Source organism: Nerophis lumbriciformis, linkage group LG09 (assembly GCF_033978685.3).
Source record: "Nerophis lumbriciformis linkage group LG09, RoL_Nlum_v2.1, whole genome shotgun sequence".
Classification (NCBI taxonomy): Eukaryota; Metazoa; Chordata; class Actinopteri; order Syngnathiformes; family Syngnathidae; genus Nerophis; species Nerophis lumbriciformis.
In genome coordinates this window covers 21502501-21520669 of record NC_084556.2, presented here as the reverse complement: position 1 = coordinate 21520669, position 18169 = coordinate 21502501, and the positions used below count along the sequence as shown (strand labels likewise).

Below are 18169 nucleotides of genomic sequence, written 5' to 3'. Positions count from 1 at the left end.
ACATCATTAAAAAATCAATCAGTCTGCAGGACATCAGTGTTTTTGTGATACGACACCTGCACATTGACCCCAGTAACACTGCTTTGTTTGTGTCATTGTCCCACTCTTGAACACAGAGTGCTGTGCTTGCACATTTTATTGCGAAATATTTGAACAATGCTCCTTCAATTTCATTTGTTCACAGATTGTACTCATGCACTAGTTTTAGTCAAATGTAAAACTTGATTAAATGTTTTTTTTGTTTAATAATGCACACTAGTTTCTAGTTATAAACAACACGAAACGTCAACTCACTAAAATGAGGTTTGACAAAAAAAAAAACAGCAGGGGGAGCTAAAGCATTTTGATCCCAACGGCAAACAGTTGAGACTGCGAACCGGAAGCTGCCGTGTTCACAAAGCAGAGGGAAAATAAGATCACTCATACTGGTGTACTTTTCGGAATGTAATTACAATTTTTTTTTAAATCATTTATTTCTAAATTTGATTAAGTTATAATTTTGCACATTTAGACAGCATGCTGCGGCCAAAAAAGAGCAAAGAAGAAACTATTTCGGTACGTGGAAAATGGAGCAGAGTGGGAACTCTTGAGAGCTTTTCCTCGCTGATGTGTCGCAACATCACCTCCAGTAGTACCGTTGTAGTATTATTCTCCTCTTGGTCTGCAACTCTATCAACCTTCCAAGCATTGATTTGAAGACTGCACACTAATACGAGAGGCGGAGATGATGTTACAAAAGAGATAAGAGTTGAGACAATCATGTGTGGACTGTTGGCATACGTTAGCATGATCAGTGTTAGCTGTGGCTAGCACGTCACGGGCGTCATTACACCACTGAGGTCACTTTGGAGTGAAAGTGCCGGCCGGCTCCTCTTAAAGGTACGTCATTCCCTTCTTTTTATTTGATGTACTACTATACATGTCTTTATTCTGACTTAATCGAGTGTGTAAGGACAGAAAAACGTCGTCTTTTATCCGTGTTTGGCTTAGTATTGATTGTCGGAATGCAGGTGTGCTGCTAGCAAAAGAGTGTTTTTTTATGTAGTCATTTAAGAAATGTAATTCCAAATAGTACACTTAATTATTTAAATATGTGTACAAAGAGCACATTTATTTTTTTCTAACAAGCGGATGTAACCATCTCTTTAATGTGGCCCTAACGGTATGCTAACTTTTGTTTACACAAAAATGTAATGTAAATACACTGGGAACCTCGGATTCAGGAGAAGCAGTGCGGTTTTAACTTTTTAAGGTCAAGGCAATATATACATATATATATATATGTGTATATATATATGTATATATATATATATATATATATATATATATATATATATATATATATATATATATATATATTAGGGCTGTAACTAACGATTAATTTGATAATCGATTAATCTGTTGATTATTACTTCGATTAATAATCGGATAAAAGAGACCAACTACATTTCTATCCTTTGCAGTATTTTATTGGAAAAAAACAGCATACTGGCACCATACTTATTTTTTGATTATTGTTTCACAGCTGTTTGTGAATGTTGCAGTTTATAAATAAAGGTTTATAAAAAAATAAAAAAAAACCTCTGAGCTTGCGCATAGCATAGATCCAACGAATCGATGACTAAATTAATCGGCAACTATTTTTATAATCGATTTTAAACGATTTAATCGATTAGTTGTTGCAGCCCCCATATATCCATCCATCCATCCATTTTCTACCGCTTAGTCCCTTTGGGGTCGCGGGGGGCGCTGGAGCCTATCTCAGCTACAATCGGGCGGAAGGTGGGGTACACCCTGGACAAGTCGCCACCTCATCGCAGGGCCAACACAGATAGACAGACAACATTCACACTCACATCCACACACTAGGGCCAATTTTAGTGTTGCCAATCAACTTATCCCCAGGTGCATGTCTTTGGAAGTGGGAGGAAGCCGGAGTACCCGGAGGGAACCCACGCAGTCACGGGGAGGACATGCAAACAATTTTCAAAAACTACCAATACTGAAATCCTTTTAACCAATTTTTTTTAATTTTTTTAAACACACACATTCAAAATGTATATATGTACCTCAGGTAGAAAGCTGAATGTGCATATTAAAGCAACACAAGCATATAAGTAATATGGCAGGAACAAAACAATATTATAAATAAATGAAAATAAATGTGAACAATTCTCAAGATGGCATCTTATGGATATAAGGCGTAACTGCACTTTTTGTCCATGTAGATAAAAATAGTGTTAATACATGAGGTCAAATCTTATACGTAGGACTGCACGATTATTGACAAAATAATAATTAAGATTATTTTTTATCAATATTGAAATCACGATTATTAATCATGACAATTAACTATGTTTGGTAAAGCAGTGTTGGGGTGTGAATGCGACGGCATCATGTAATTTGTAATATCTAATAAAAATGCTCTACATTCTGGGTCTATATATTTAAAGACAAATATTTCTGTTTTTGTTCATTAATAGTATCAGCGTGTCAGATTGACACACTACAGTAGTAAGGTAAGTAAAGAAACATTTCCAAAATCTTTCCGTGTAAATAACTAATTTCACAATGTATGTATCTGCGGCTTATAGTCCGGTGCGTCTAGTATATGAAAAACATACTAATTTAGTGGGTGGCGCTCATATACCGGTGCGCTTTATAGTCCGGAAAGTACGGTATTTATTTTTTTATTATTTTGTTGCATGATTAAAAAGTTATAAAGTTTAGAAGATATGCAATTGTGTGCAAATCTTTTGTTTTGTCAACATTTAAATAACAAATACATATCGTAATATTTATTCTGCCTACCTGTGTTTGCTCTGTGATGAGGTGGCCATCCCTTTCCTACCGCTTGTCCATCTCTGGGTTGCGGGGGGGTTTGTAACCTATCCCAGCTGCACTCGGGCGGAAAGCAGGGTACACCTTGGACAAGTTGCCACATCACAGGGCCAACACAGATAAACTACTAAATAGACTACATGGAGTATTATTTGTATAACTGCATGTTAAATTATATCTATCTCCGTTAGCCAGAAACCCAAAACCATTCATTCCAATGAGTGGTTGTGTTTTTATTGATGACAGCATTGTACCCACGCTTTAGAGATGAGAACACATTTTAAAATCTATAAGGAGAGTGCTTGATGATTACTCTGTTGTGATGAATTGGTGTGTTAAAAATAACATTGACTTAACTTAAGAAATATCCTTCATGTGTTTGACAGGTGTCTGACACAAAGAGCAAACTCTTCTGACAATCTGGGACAGTATGGCACCGCATCCGGTGGTCCAAGCCATCATTGACCTCTCTGCCGGAGCAATAGGTACTCATGCTGGCAGAATCACACAATACAGGGCCTATTTTGTGTTTAGGGAGTCACTTAAAGGTTAAATGTGAGCAAATATTGATTTTACTTTAAAGTGGAGCGCAAATGGCCATATACATCTGTCTCGGTTTTCTGGCTCATTTGCTTCTCGTTTCCACTGAGCATTCTCCTCAGTTGATTGCCCTTCCCTTGGTTGTACACTTTAGCGACAGTAGTAGTGAGACACACACCTTCACCACCACAACTATGTTGAAAATCCTCCCAAGAAGAGTAAAAATAAACAAAACACAAACTTCCTCAAAAAGAAAAGCATTTTGTGATGTTTAAAAAGCTGGTATATTGACTATTGATTAACCATAAGCAGTTTTAGCACTCTAATAGTCTAAATATGTAGAATTCTATATTTGATTAATTCTTAAAATGTTGGCAAATTAATAGATGATATGTTTAATCTATTGATGCTTCCGCGTGGCTTTTTTTACGGCATTGCAAATTGATGCTGCTTTAAGAAGTACTTTAATTGCTGTAGACAAAGTTTAGCTGGCTGACTTTGGCTAAAATGAAAGTTAAATATATGTTTTACACAACTTTGTCTCACACTTGTTAGCTAGCTAGCAAGGTACAAGCTAACACCCGTACCGAGGTTGAGATGCGTCCTCCCTCCAAATGTCCGACATCATGCCTCCGCTTTAAATGCTCGCCTATCACAGATGTACTGCCATTAAAAACAAGGTCCGCTTTGCAAAATCAGCAAGTTATTCATGTTTTTAACAAGAATAAGAGGAAATGTTCTCACACATTACATGTTATCACTGGCGATGCTTTTGCTAGTGGCGGTGCTGACCCTCTTCCTCCCGGACAAAAATGAGGGATGACGTCACGACTATTGTCGACAAATATGATCGTCGACATTTTTTAACAAATATAATTGTGGACTAGTTGTTGCAGCCCTAATCGAATACTTTTGTCCATATAGTTGTTTTCCCACTTTTTTCTGTTTGGATTCTTTTTTCCAAGGCGGGGCTGCGTGTGTCTTCAGTGGTCAACCTCTGGACACAGCCAAGGTGAAGATGCAGACCTTCCCCACGCTCTACAGGGGCTTCATCCACTGCATCACGTCGACCTACAAGCTCGTCGGCATACGTGGCCTTTACCAGGGAACCTCGCCGGCTCTGATGGCCAACATTGCCGAGAACTCAGTACTCTTCATGAGCTACGGCTTCTGCCAGCAGGTCATCCGCTTCGCGGCGGGTTTGCACAGTGACGCCGTGCTGAGGTAGGATGATGAAACGCAGTGAAGGCGGCGAGGATCTCTCAGCTGGTTGTTTCTCTGCTTGGTAGCGATGTGCAGAAAGCGTGTGCCGGCTCAGTGGCGTCCATTTTCTCTTCGCTGGTACTCTGCCCCACGGAGCTGGTCAAGTGTCGGCTACAGGCCATGTATGAGATGGAGCTCTCAGGCAAGATTGCAAGGAGCCAGAAGTAAGTGGACTTCAAGTTTTGACAGTATGCAATGTTAGGAATATTGGTATTTGACAGAGGTGTGGACTCGAGTCACATGACTTGGACTCGAGTCAGACTCGAGTCATGAATTTCGTGACTTTAGACTCGACTTGACAAAATGTAAAGAGACTTGCAACTCGACTTAGACTTTAACATCAATGACTTGTGACTTCACTTGGACTTGAGCCTTTTGACTTGACATGACTTGCTACTTTCCCCAAAACCCAAAGATTAAAAAGTTATTCAGCGCTCCGTAGCTTTCATTTGTACGTGTCTGTCTATCTAATAGCGTGTGTGTTCTCAGTACAACAGCCAATCGAATTAGATCTACGTTGTTTTCATCCCACGGCATTCATCCAATCAAATTTCAGGACAACCACTGAACAAGAGTTGTCAAACAACGCGAGAGTGAGAAAGATGTATACCAAAGTTGGTTTCGTTCGGGTATTAAAACTACGACTTGGTCAACAAAAAACGAATTGCAGTCTGCTAAACATGCAGTTCGAATATTACAGACGGAGACCCAACAACTTCCAACTTCGTTCGACATTTGAAGATGCATAAAGAAGTGTAAGTATTGAATGTAAGATAACGTTTATTGGCTAAGTAACGTGACTTTTATTTGCTGTGTAGTTAAATCAGTGAGGCTGTAAACTCACTGCTAACGTTATAACCATAGACATCTTATAAGTAGACGCAGCATCGAGCGCTACTGCCTACTGCCTACTGGCGTAGACGAGACGCGGGGCCGCCATCTTGGAGTGGTGATCCGCTTCACTCAGTGCAATTCATTTGGCAGGAGCAATGAATTGTCAGCGCATTTAATTCATCTTACCTCACTGAATACCACTGATTTTCACTCGCTTTTTTGTTATACGTTTTATTATTCATAGTTTGCTTAACAGTAATACAATAATCTAGTGACCAGACGTCCGAGATCAAAACTGGGAATATAATCCCAGAGAAAAGGGAAAAAAACGGTCAGCTATTTTTAAGTTGAAGAAACAATATGATTAGGTTATATATACATGCGTATATCCTACATAAACAATGTATGAATACATTAGATATCTATATATCGTAGGGACCTATAGACTGTATCTCTGTTGCTGCAGCAGCAGAGTTTATTCTGTCTTGACACTTTGTATTGATATTTTGTATTACATTCTTCCCTTAAATGATAATGTTTACAGTGATTGTTTTATATGTATTTTTTATGTATGTTGCTTTGGATAAAAGCGTCTGCCAAATACTTTAACATAAACATATATAAACACCTGAAAGTCTTTATATCAGCTAAAACCACCAATCTGTTTCACTGGATTCAGAATAAAACCAAATTCTGTCTTACACAACAATGTTAGTATTTGAATATTGTTACTTGAAGACTTATTCCTGGTTATAATTATACTGTTAAGAAAGTATTGTTTTATATTTTGCCTAAAATGAGAATGGGGAATTTTGTTTCAGGTGGGGCTGAAAGTTTGTAAACCAAACCTCTGTAGGGGGGTCATCCTCCCCCAGAAGATTTATTTGTGATTTTCACATACAAATATTGAAGGTCTTTGCTCCTTCTCAACTCTGTGCTAATATTCTTTTCACAAAACAAACCAATAGTACGTTAATGTCAAATCTTACTTGTGAAAAGTAGTCCCCCGATTCCTATTTTCAACAGTCCGCTCATTTGAGCAGGAAAAACGCTGAACACCATCTTTGTTTTCTACCTGTCAACTGTCAGTTTAGGCTGCTCGCCGGCTCCTCATCACCACTTCAAGATGGCGGCCAAATTGCTCGTGCCACAGCAGCCAATGCTGCGTCTACTTATAAGATGTCTATGGTTATAACGTCATTGCAAACACGGCAATATGTTGCGTCCACTGCAGTTTGCTACCTTATTCATACTTTTTGTCAAGTGATTTTTTTAAGCAGGGTTGCATGAGTTACTACACATAACGTTACGTTAGTCACTGTATCACACACAGTAACGTAACGTTAGACGGCGGTCAGCAGCACCGTGTATTTTAGCCACCTACAAAAAGACAAACACAGTCAAATAAAGGTCAGTTAAATGTATACTATATTAAGAATATGTGTACATATTGCATAGGGGCCTGATATCTAAAAAGTACCAACTCTGTTCATTGTTATGTTCATGTATTTATGTTTTTCATGTGTACGCACACATAAACACACATACAGTATGATATGTGATCAATGAGATAAGGTAAGAGGAACTAGTTACAATGCAATATGCCATGGAAATACCATGTTAACACTTTTGTGCAAATAAGTACAGTGGCACTTGTTTTTTCAAATGTGTTTATTCTGTAAAGGAATGAGTTAAATGTTTAAAATGACTGGTTAATAGTGCTATTATGAAGTGCAATGTCAGCACTATTTTTTTTCCTGCAATTTCAAATGCACTTGTTTTAATAAATAAATACAGCGTTTTAAAAGCATACACAATCTGTGTAAATATATTAGTCTGTGGTTAAAAGGACTTGTAAGGACTCGAAACTCAAAATGCAGGACTTGGGACTTGACTTGAGACTTTCCAGTCTTGACTTTGGACTTGACTCGGGACTTGCCTGTCTTGACTCGGGACTTGACTCAAGGGCAAAGACTTGAGACTTACTTGTGACTTGCAAAACAAGGACTTGGTCCCACCTCTGGTATTTGATTCTCTATTTTTTCTCTGTTCGTCTATTGGGCATGTCCTGTATGTTATTGCCATTGTTATGACAACTGGCTGGATGAGAAAATACCACACTGACCCCACTACAGTATGAGATAGCTGGAATAATATTTGTTTGTCTAGCAATTCAACAAGCAAACCAACAGGTAGCACCAAAGGACTTCTGAGTCGTTTGGTGCCAGGGCTGAGTGAGTCAGAGCTTTTCTTCCGGTCACTCTCACACACCAGTGACCTGGAAAGAGCATCAGTTCGCTCTGCTGGTTTCTGCAAAGAAGTGCAACCCTTTTGCCTTGATCACCCCAAAACTTAGTTAATTAGAAAGCAAATGTATTTATTCATTTATTTGACACATCTTTATTATTCAAATACAAACACTAAATTGACAAAAGTATTTAGTTTTTCGACACAATTTGCAAAGGTTTATGTCAGGAAAGGGGATTTCTTGTTGATTGTCTTGTTCGGCTGATCTGTACGTAGCTCATGTGCCCTCTCTCTGAAGCTCGGTGTGGTCGGTGATAAAGTCCATCATGAAGAACGAGGGGCCGCAAGGCTTCTTTCAGGGCCTGACCACAACCATCGCCAGAGAGGTCCCCGGTTACTTCTGCTTCTTTGGCGCCTACGAGCTCAGCCGCAGCACCTTTGCCGACTACATGAAGTGTGACAAAGACGACATAGGTGAAGTATAATCATGAAAGCCCAATTGCGGGCTGTTCCATGTTTCTATGTCTCACTGTGCATGTTGTGTAGGCGTGGCTCCAATTGTATTCAGCGGTGGTTTGGGAGGGGCGTGTCTTTGGCTGGTGGTCTACCCGATGGACTGTGTCAAGTCTCGCATCCAGGTCATGTCCATGACGGGTAAACAGGGTGGATTCTTCAAAACCTTTATGACCATCGCACGCACTGAAGGTACAGTAGCTGACCATCTTGACAGCTGTTTTGTGGTCTAATGCAGTGGTCTTTAACTGGTGACTGGTGAATTTTAGGGATGGGCATTCATTTAAAATCTATATTGCGATATACATTGCAGCCTCTTGCGATAATATTTTTTTTGCATCATAATACAATGTAGCATGTTTATCTGTTACTTGTCCTCTAGTTTTCCAGTGATAATGATACTTGTAAAAACACATGTCATTTGCTGCTATAGAGGCAAGGATTAGTGATTTAGAAGATGCACTGTGAGGTACATTAGCCGCTAGCTTGTTAGCAAGGACTCTGCATTAAAGACACTTTTGTTTGCTTGTCGCCGTTACAGCTAGAATGTGTCATCAACATACATTATCATTACATCATTTACTGTATATCGTTTACATCACGCAACCTCAACAAATGAGAGTGTGGTGCAAAAGTTGTTTCTTTAAAATTAACCAATTAAAGGCTCAGTTTTTACAGTTTGTTTATTCAGCGTGTGAACTAGTAGTTTACAATATTGATATTTTGGTCCATTTTTCAGATTCTATGAGATACTGAGTTGTATCAGCTGTAAACTATAGTCTTTTAAAATTATTAGGAAATACATTTTAGAAATATTTAATTGAGACAAATGTGAGTAGTTGCTTGTCATCAAGGGTGACAGCCCACAGCCAAACCAGTTGAGGACTACAGTTTTAATGCATCCCAGTTCTCTTCAGCTTTCTTTCTGATTTTTAGGTATGAGAGCACTCTACTCGGGTCTCACCCCCACCATGGTGCGCACCTTTCCTGCTAACGGAGCCCTCTTCCTGGGCTACGAGGCCAGTCGCAAAATCATGATGAAGCAGTTTGAGTGAATGATGCAGACTTTTTCAACAAGCCTTGAAGTGTATTAGCTCATGAAAACTCCCACTGATGTTGAACCACGTGAAGGATCTACATTTCTTGTTTACATCCTTTCAAAGTATTTTATTTGTTTTAGCGCTAACACATGGGAGTGCCCTCAAGAGATTCTACTGCCAGTACTTGAGAGAGACAGATCATGTGGAATTGTCCGCACTCCATCCTCGCCTACCTCAATACATAAATATTACTTAAAGTACAAACACTCCTTTTTAACGCACAACGATTTTAAAGTAAAGGTGCTCACTGGTCTGATACATTTGATCTCTCTCTTCACTTGGTTTTAGAAGTAGTGTCATTATTGCACAAACTGATTTTCTAGTGTATTTGATGCCAATGACTTCTTACAAGCCAAATCATTTGTCAGCTCTGCCAAAACACTCCAACACAACTCAATTGTTTGCCTTCTGTCCATTGTCGTTTCAACACAAAACTTGCCTTTTAAATAGTCTTTTTGCCTTTTGTTCCCCTCCAAATGTCACTTAGTGTTGTGCTAATTGCTCTCTGTGTACAGGGTTGCTCCATTCTTTTTGCAGTACACAATTCTCAAGTCATATTCCTTTTTAATATAGATGTTTTATTAACAAAAATGCCAACAGCTGGAAGTAGTTGTGTACATTATATATAACAACCTTGGTATTGTAGTTAGAAAATTAATAAACATTTCTCTGTAGAAGCATTGCCTTGTGCTTGTTTTAATACAACTGCTATCACGTGCATTCTAATGCAGAACAATGAACAATTGATAGCATAATGTGAATTATACCTATGTTAGTAGGACATCTGGTGAAATTAGTGAAGTAGTCAAGTGGGCCAGCAGAGGGCGTATGGAAGCTGCAAACAAAAAGACACTGACATCTGGAATAGTAATAACATGTCAGCTGACAAGATTCCAACCTGTCAGAACAGAGTCTTCTAGATAATTGTTTTTTTGCTGCAGGTTCCACACAGGCAGCCAAAGAGGCCGTTGATCATCTGGATGGCACACAGGACCAGCTGCAGACAGCCGCACGCCAGCAGGGTGCCGAAGAGTCCAGTGTTGAACTGCACAATGTTCCTGGGCTCGGTGCACTTCACCCACCAAGTGTCCTCAGTCAGGTAGTCACTGAGCACACAGGGAGGGTATATTAGCACAGGCCTTCCGCATAAACTCTTCAAGCTGCACATTAAACTATTTTACTGTAAATGATAGGAACATCAAGAATCAAAATTTAAAGTGTAAGCCATTTTTTGTTAGCGCAGTTGGACCGGATGTGACGTGTGTCGCGCTATCATTGTGAAGGCTGGAAGTGGTTGACGGTGGGAAAAAAATACGGCTCTTGATGGTCGCCGTGTTTGATTGAGAAACGAGACTGTTGCACACCACAGGAGGAGGAACCTTTAATGTAGGGTACAATGTGCCATTCTATTTTTTACAGTGACGGAGCAGGAAGAGGCTAGGAAACTGGTAAAATTTCAAATGAAGTGCCCTGTCATTCGTCAGTTGACATTTTACATGCGCTTGTTCACGCAAAATGTGCGTGACTTGTGTAAAGCAGAGGTGTCCCACTCAAAGTCCTTGCCAATAGCCAGTCCTAATCTGATCGCAATGTTTTTTTAAATATTAATTTAAACTAAATTGAATACTGGGGTAAAATAACAGTTTTTGCCGATCCCAGATTCCTAAAAATAAAACATTTTACCATGAAAAATGATTACAATTATTTAGAAATTGTAAATTGTGTATATAGGCCACTATTAATTTAAAGTTCACAATTTTGTATTGTCACTGGGTTGTCACTCAGTCCTGTTACCCTAAAACACATTGCCTCGTATAAAAATTGTGAAATGGTCCACAGGAAGTTGGATCATTCAGATCCATGGGAAGACCAACAAGTTTTACTCATTTTTTCCCCTTGTACATTCAATTATATTTCATTATGACAAAGGGTTAAACTCAGCACAGTCCTGTTATCGAAATACCTAATATTGTTATTTTCAAAATACTTTTTGTTGCTTTGTGTCAACATGCCATTAGCATGAAAGTCTTGTGGCTATATTTCATGTATTTGCTAATTCTATGTTAAAAACTCACTCAAGTTACCGAAATATGAGTCATCTCTGACTTGTAAAAAAAAAACTAAATAAATGTGCCTTAGATTTTAAGTATTTCAATATACGTATTATTAGATTTAGAGTTGAAAAAAAAGTTTTTAACTGACTTTTGATAGTTACAACAAGCAGATAACAGATTTGGAGGAATGGTCAAGAGGTCATGCAGTCCCAATATTTACAAAATGGCTACTGAAAGTATCGCATGATTTTCACCCCCTAGAACCAACCACATCAGGGTTTTACCTGTCTTTGAAAGGCGTGCTCCATATCAGGAGGACTTTACAAAGGGGACCATTCTTCAAACCGAGCGCGGCCACGCTCAAATTGTACAAGGCCCCGGCCACGCCCACTGCAGCGAATGCAATCGATAAGAACATCTGAGGAGGTTTCAAAGATAAGCAAAGTTCAGGAACATCTTGGTCAAAGTGAATGTGTCTAAGAAGATTGATGAACCAGAAGACAACACTCCCTTAAAGGTCCATTTAGAACATTCCTCACATTTTTTCTTGAAAAGTAGCCTGCATCACGTTACACACATTTGTCACACGGCTAAACAACACAACTTTACACACAAACACATTTTCTATAGTTTAATATTGAACTTTTTATTGTGATTCAATTAATTTCCACTTACCCCACAGCGATTCCCACAGCATCCTTGTTTTCCTGTCAAGTGGATGTAAAGTGCAGGCAGCAACACCTGGCACACATCGATATTAAATCAAACATTTTTTTAATGTTTTTTCCCCATTGTAACTCAAAAATACTGAATAATGTAACTCCCTTCATAGTATCAAATGATTGAACACTTCAACTCTGAAACCATTCTTTTAAATAAGTCTTATTTTGCATGAGAAATACATATATAAATAGAGTAACGTTCAAATAAGTTATCTTTTGTATTGATTATTATGAAAGCATGAGAACCAAAATTTTTACTAAAATCTATTAAAATAAAAAAATACTTGTATATATTAAAATATTATTTTCCCACATTTATAGATGAATTAAATGGATAAGATATACATACAGATCATTAAAATATATATCAACTCTCAGAAAAGTATTAATTTTTACAATGTCAATATGTTCCGAAATAAATATATTTACTGTTTAGTGTTAATTTTATTGAAACATGAAAAGTAAAAAGCAAGAAAATAAATCTATAATAGCCTAGAAAAAAGCAAATTTCCCCCCCAGATGTGTTAAACATATATAAATATGAATATATGAATATTCATATATAAAAAGTTATGAAAATATATAGCAACAGTCGGAAAAGCAATAATTTAACAATGTCAATATGTTTAAGAACACATATATAATGTTCAAATAAGCTTTGAATTTTAATGAAATATGAATACTAAGAACACAGGTTTGAATAAAAAAAACTGGAAAAAAAAAAAGAACAAACACAATAGCCTAATTATTTTATATATTTGTAGCAAAACAAAATGTATTAAAATGTATTAAATATATACAAGTAAAATAATATAAATTACAATATAATATAAGCGAGTATGGTGTGATATACTGTAATAAGTCAGCTCATATTGACTGTTAACATAGTCAATATGTTTTAAACTTGTAAATAGAGTAAAATAAATACTTTTCAAATACGGTTGACTATAGTGAGTGCACAGGCTTGTCATACTAGGACTAGCAAGAACTAAATCCTAATTAAATGTTTTTTTTCTAAACTTAGATTTCAGAAAATAATGAATAAAAATGTATATATTATAGCCAAAATATTTTTTATATGAATTTAATACTGCACATGTTTTCAAATAAAATTCTCTCAACATGCATTTATAGAGAAACACAAGAAGATAGAAAAATATATGAATATAAATAATGCATACTGTTAGAACATGGTACAGTGAAATGTTAATTTTGCTCTTATATGTGCCTACCTGAGGAAAACAAAATACAAACCAGGTCAAATACTTTGCTGTTCAGCATATGGTTACATGTATACCTGTTTTACATGTTGATTTAAGTACCGGTACATTTCTTACACTTACTAGTAACGTTAACAAAGGAATGCACAAGAGCACGTGGTCAGTCACACCCGCCATGGGACGCCACAGACATGTTGAAAACAACTCACCATGACTCCGCCGCCGACGAGTCCTCCCATGTACTTCACCTCCTCAGTAATATGTCCGTCTTTGGCATACTTGGTGTTGGCATCAGGAAAGAACAACACAATATTACAAATTATGGATATGAGTGCCAACGGGTACAAAGTCACAGCAATGCAACTTGAACACCTTCCAGTGCACATGTTGTCACAAGTATGACAGCAAACGACAACAGGGGGGAAAAAAGAGTTCTTGGTCTTAGTAAAAAAAACTCCTTCCTCCGTCTGGCTCGTATCGCTAGTGACCCTGCATGGGAACTGTGCTGCCCTTGTCTACCTGCCCTCTGTTGTTAGGGTGTGGGAGGTGGAATGACAAGTAGATAACGTGGTCAAACAAAAAGTCTGGGATAGGCAGCACGGGTAAATGTGACTCATTCCTGCACCGCAGACAATCCTCGGTTTGTTGAGAGCACTTGAAAAAGTCATGAGTCATGTGGTCCGCATGGGCATATTGAATTAAACTTAACCCATCCTCAAGCTTCCACTATTTGGGTTAATCAGTAAGACTAGAACTGGCCGTCAGTTGTCTCTATTGTCCATGTTGATATGGTCACAGAGCACACGTTGGACTTTGGACACGGTTAAGAACAGAAACAATGTTTCATTGACCTACTGGTATGCAGTATGACAAACTCTGCATATCATGCCAAAGCATGAGAAAGTGGTGTTTCTTGAATAAGTTTGGTTTCCTACAACCACACCACGAGGCTGCTAGCTAATAACCACAGTGAGTTTTATGAGTGTTTCCATTGAGTTGCAGTTGGAAGACATGCAATTGTATTACAGATCCTCAACGTTTGGGCATCCTTAGACAAATGCTCATTGACTTACGGCAAGAGTGTCAAACTCCTTTTCATTGTGGGCCACGTCACATTGATGACTACAGTAAATATACTGTATAAGAATGTTCATGTATAAATGCCTCATATTTATAAATGTTTTCCTGATTTGATATCCTGAGTCAATGTGACAAGCAGATGTTTAGCTTAGGGGTGTCCCAATCTGATACTGACATTGAATATCGACCCAATATCAGCAAAAAACAAGTATCAGATGATATCAGCTTGCATCTAAAATGTTCGATACAAGCAGTCCTGCAGTGCGCTTACATGTGCAAAACTGGACAGCTAACATCTAAATGCCCTCCAACAAGTACACAAGGTTGGTCTTTTCTTGTATTTTAGTGAAGTCATTTACAAAAGGTAAACATGGAAAGTGGTTCTCAAATGGCTAAAAACATATTTTTACTCGATGGTGTTCAATTCCAGTTAGGCAGGACATCATGGTCGTTTTATTTTTATTTATTTATTAAATTTTAGTATTTTTATATAATATATTTAGCACTTTTTTAAGGTATATTTTACTATTGTATTTTAATTCATCCTTCTGTGTTACAATGTAAATGTGACACTGCTTGCACTATTTGTTTTAATTGTTTCTTATTGTACAGCACTTTAGCCAACTGGGGTTGTTTTCAAATGTGCTAAATAAATGAATAAACAGAAAACACTTGGCTCTCCAAGTACCACCATAATGACTAACATTAAAATACAGTATCGTAGTAGGTCCAAGTATTCATTAAAAACAAGGAAAATGTTTTATTTGTGTTTGAGTTTATCTCAAACATGCCAGCATACAACATGATGCATCACAATTTCCAGTTTCTCAATTCAACATGTTCAAAAAGGAGTAGGAAGAAGCAGAGCTTCCCCTTTTCCTTTACATGGCAGTTGCTAACACATTGTTCACTTACTGTTCTCAATGTATTCACAATATACTCCATAAGTAATAACATTATAAATAAATAATAATGAGTTAAGTAAGTTATATTTCATATGGTAAGATAAATAAGATTATTTAGAAAATGAATGGATGTATGGAATAAATTCAGAATGGTTATCATGATTTTTCTTCTTTGTACTTTGTAAACACTAAGTTTGAAGAGTTTCTTGAAGTGGATCATATTAGTACATTGTTTGCTTTATTTGCTTAATCCATTCCATAATTTAATTCCACATACAGATATAGTAAAGTGATGTATGTGTATCCATCCATCCTTTTTCTACCGCTTGTCCCTTTCTATCTTAGCTGCATTCAGGCAGAAGGCAGGGTACACCCTGGACAAGTCGCCACCTCTTCACAGACAACATTCACACACTAGGGCCAATTTAGTGCATACAAATGTTTAAATTGCAGTTTTCTCAAAGGTTATATTTCCCCTCTTTTGTTGAGAAGAATTGTTGTACATTCTTGGGTAGCAGGTTATAGTTTGCTTTGTGCATCATTTTAGCTGTTTGCAAATGCACTATGTCTTGGAATTTCAGTATTTCCGATTCAATGAATAAAGGGTTTGAATGTTCTCTATATGCAACATTATGTATAACTGTAACTGATCTTTTTTGTAACACTGTTAGTGACTGAAGTGCACATTTGTAGTTTTTTGCCCATATTTCTACACAATAACTCAGATATGGTAACACTAGCCAGCAGTAGAGAATATGGAGTGATTTTTGGTTTGCATGTTTAGCTTTATTCATTATTGACATGTTTCTTGAGATTTCCAGTTTGTTTTATTATCAATCATTATACCTAGAAATTTGGGTCATTTACTCTTTAAATTTCTATTCCGTCTATTTGTGTTTGACTTTCCCTTCTACGGTTACCGAATAGCATTATTTTAGTTTCACTGAGGTTTAAGGATAGTCTAGTCTTTTTAATTTGTTAATTTCTTTTGTTATTTTTATTAGCTTCTGTGTGTTCTTTCCTGAACAAAACACTGTTGAATCGTCCGCAAATAATACTAACTTTAAATCTTTTGTAACTTTACAAATATCATTTATATAAAGATTGAACACTTTTGGTCCTAGTATTGATCCCTGGGGTACACCACAGGATATATTTAGCGCTATTATTTTCTAGGAATAAAAAAAGGATATCCAAAAAAATAGTAAAATGGCCATAAATAAAAAATGTAAAAGTAGCAATTCCCGGCACCTGGTGATCGATACCAGTACTCAATTCCAGTACTTGAGTTAATAAATGGTATTTTTTAATAGCATTTTTTTTGTAACATTTAAACATGGGCTAATTATAACTGTGCTGTCCAGTTGTTATATCTTGTTTTCTAAGTTATGACATTTCTGAGTCTCATTTGCAAATAGTATATAGTAGACTTTGCATGCAGATGCACTTACACGTTAGATGGCCGTAGTGTATACACTACGGTGTCTTGCCTAGCTAGGAAGTAGTCTTTGTATGCCTGTCTATTCTAATGGTGTTCTCTACAAAGTGTTTATACTGCAAGTATTGAACCTATTACAAACTTTGATTGTACAGTGCACGTCAGTTATAGTTTTCATTCATTTGGAGGTGTTGAAATCGCCATTCAAAATCACTCATGCTAAACAGTAGCATATTAATAGCAAAGCCAATGTAAATTAGCATCAGCAAGCACATTTTGTAACATGGAGCCTAACTTTACATTTGAGTATGTTCTATCAGGCATACATACTTGCTTGTTTAGCATTGAAAATTGCAATATTACTTAAAGGCAGTTTGTCTGAGTCTGCTTTGAGTGCTGCTTGAGTGATTGTTGCCTTGCCAATTGTTTGTGTTTAGCCTGCAAATGGACATGACGTCACAAGCAACAAACGTATCGAAATATGGCAGCGTTTGATTTTAAGTGAACCGATACCCAGTAGTACCGAATGGATTCGGTTTGTTCCTATGAGAGTACCAAATTCGGTACTCATCCCTACTTATGGACAATTCGTTGTGAAATCCTGGCCTGACTTTAGTCAAATTTGACATGCACGTGCTTGTCTGTCCCGTTACGGTGTGATCACATTTTATGGTGATTCATTTAAACACCACATGTTTGTGGAGTGCGTCGGGCCGTGCGAGAATATTTAAGTCAATTCTACAAACAGCACCACCATGTTGTGTGTTAGTCAGGAAAGTGATAGCACAGGTGACACTGAAGGGTGCATGTTGTAACAGACGCTCACCCTTTTGTGTGCGGCAGTTGGTTTACACAAACAAATATCTCGGTCCTTCCACTGAATGGCTATACCATTTTTTGTTGTAACTCTCAACACATGACAGAGTGAAAACCCAGGGACATGACTTAAATGTGGCATGGAACTTAAGTGTTTGTTTGTTATTTTTATTAACATTGAAAGTAACACAAAATATTAAGGTAGGGCATAAAATGCTTCTTTTTTTTTTTTTCCAGTGTGCGAGGCAGTTTAAATTCATATTTTAAGTAATATTTCATAACATGCAATTAGATCAATGTTCAGTACACTTTACCTAATAAAATGTATTATACAGTTAATTTTATTTAGCATGTTTTTTACGGACAGTTGTGTTTGCATAACTGGAAAGTAATCAGATGGAAATAACACCAACAGAATTATAGCGCCAAAGGCAGTTATAGTGAATACTCTCCACTCAAAAGAAGAGTGAAGATCAGATGACATTTTATGGCCTACTGTTTAATTACAGACAGCCGTGTGTGCCGTAAAAGCTCAATGATCTAGTTTAATGCTTTAAGAATTGTCATTTGGAGGTGGTGAAGCTGCAGTGGCATGT

At 37.2% G+C, this 18169-nt stretch overlaps 2 protein-coding genes across 3 annotated transcripts; one reads left to right on the top strand and one right to left on the bottom strand.

The window, feature by feature from the left end:
• Positions 1–368: 368 nt before the first annotated feature.
• slc25a15b (solute carrier family 25 member 15b) lies at positions 369–10015 on the top strand. Of its 2 annotated transcripts, none has more exons than XM_061962263.2 (7): positions 369–879; positions 3228–3326; positions 4347–4605; positions 4671–4808; positions 8024–8199; positions 8272–8430; positions 9175–10015. In XM_061962263.2, the coding sequence occupies exons 2-7, from the start codon at positions 3272–3274 to the stop codon at positions 9291–9293; spliced, it is 906 nt and encodes a 301-aa protein (XP_061818247.1). In that variant the 5' UTR covers positions 369–879; positions 3228–3271; the 3' UTR covers positions 9294–10015. The 2 variants fall into 2 exon arrangements, with proteins under 2 accessions (XP_061818247.1, XP_061818248.1); XM_061962264.1 differs by lacking the exon at positions 369–879 and adding an exon at positions 1006–1162.
• On the bottom strand, positions 9896–14022 carry tm4sf21a (transmembrane 4 L six family member 21a). The gene is made up of 4 exons (XM_061962265.2): positions 13544–14022; positions 12068–12133; positions 11677–11810; positions 9896–10444 (listed from the first exon to the last, which is right to left on the bottom strand). The coding sequence occupies exons 1-4, from the start codon at positions 13718–13720 to the stop codon at positions 10255–10257; spliced, it is 567 nt and encodes a 188-aa protein (XP_061818249.1). The 5' UTR covers positions 13721–14022; the 3' UTR covers positions 9896–10254.
• Between the last annotated feature and the right edge of the window lie 4147 nt (positions 14023–18169).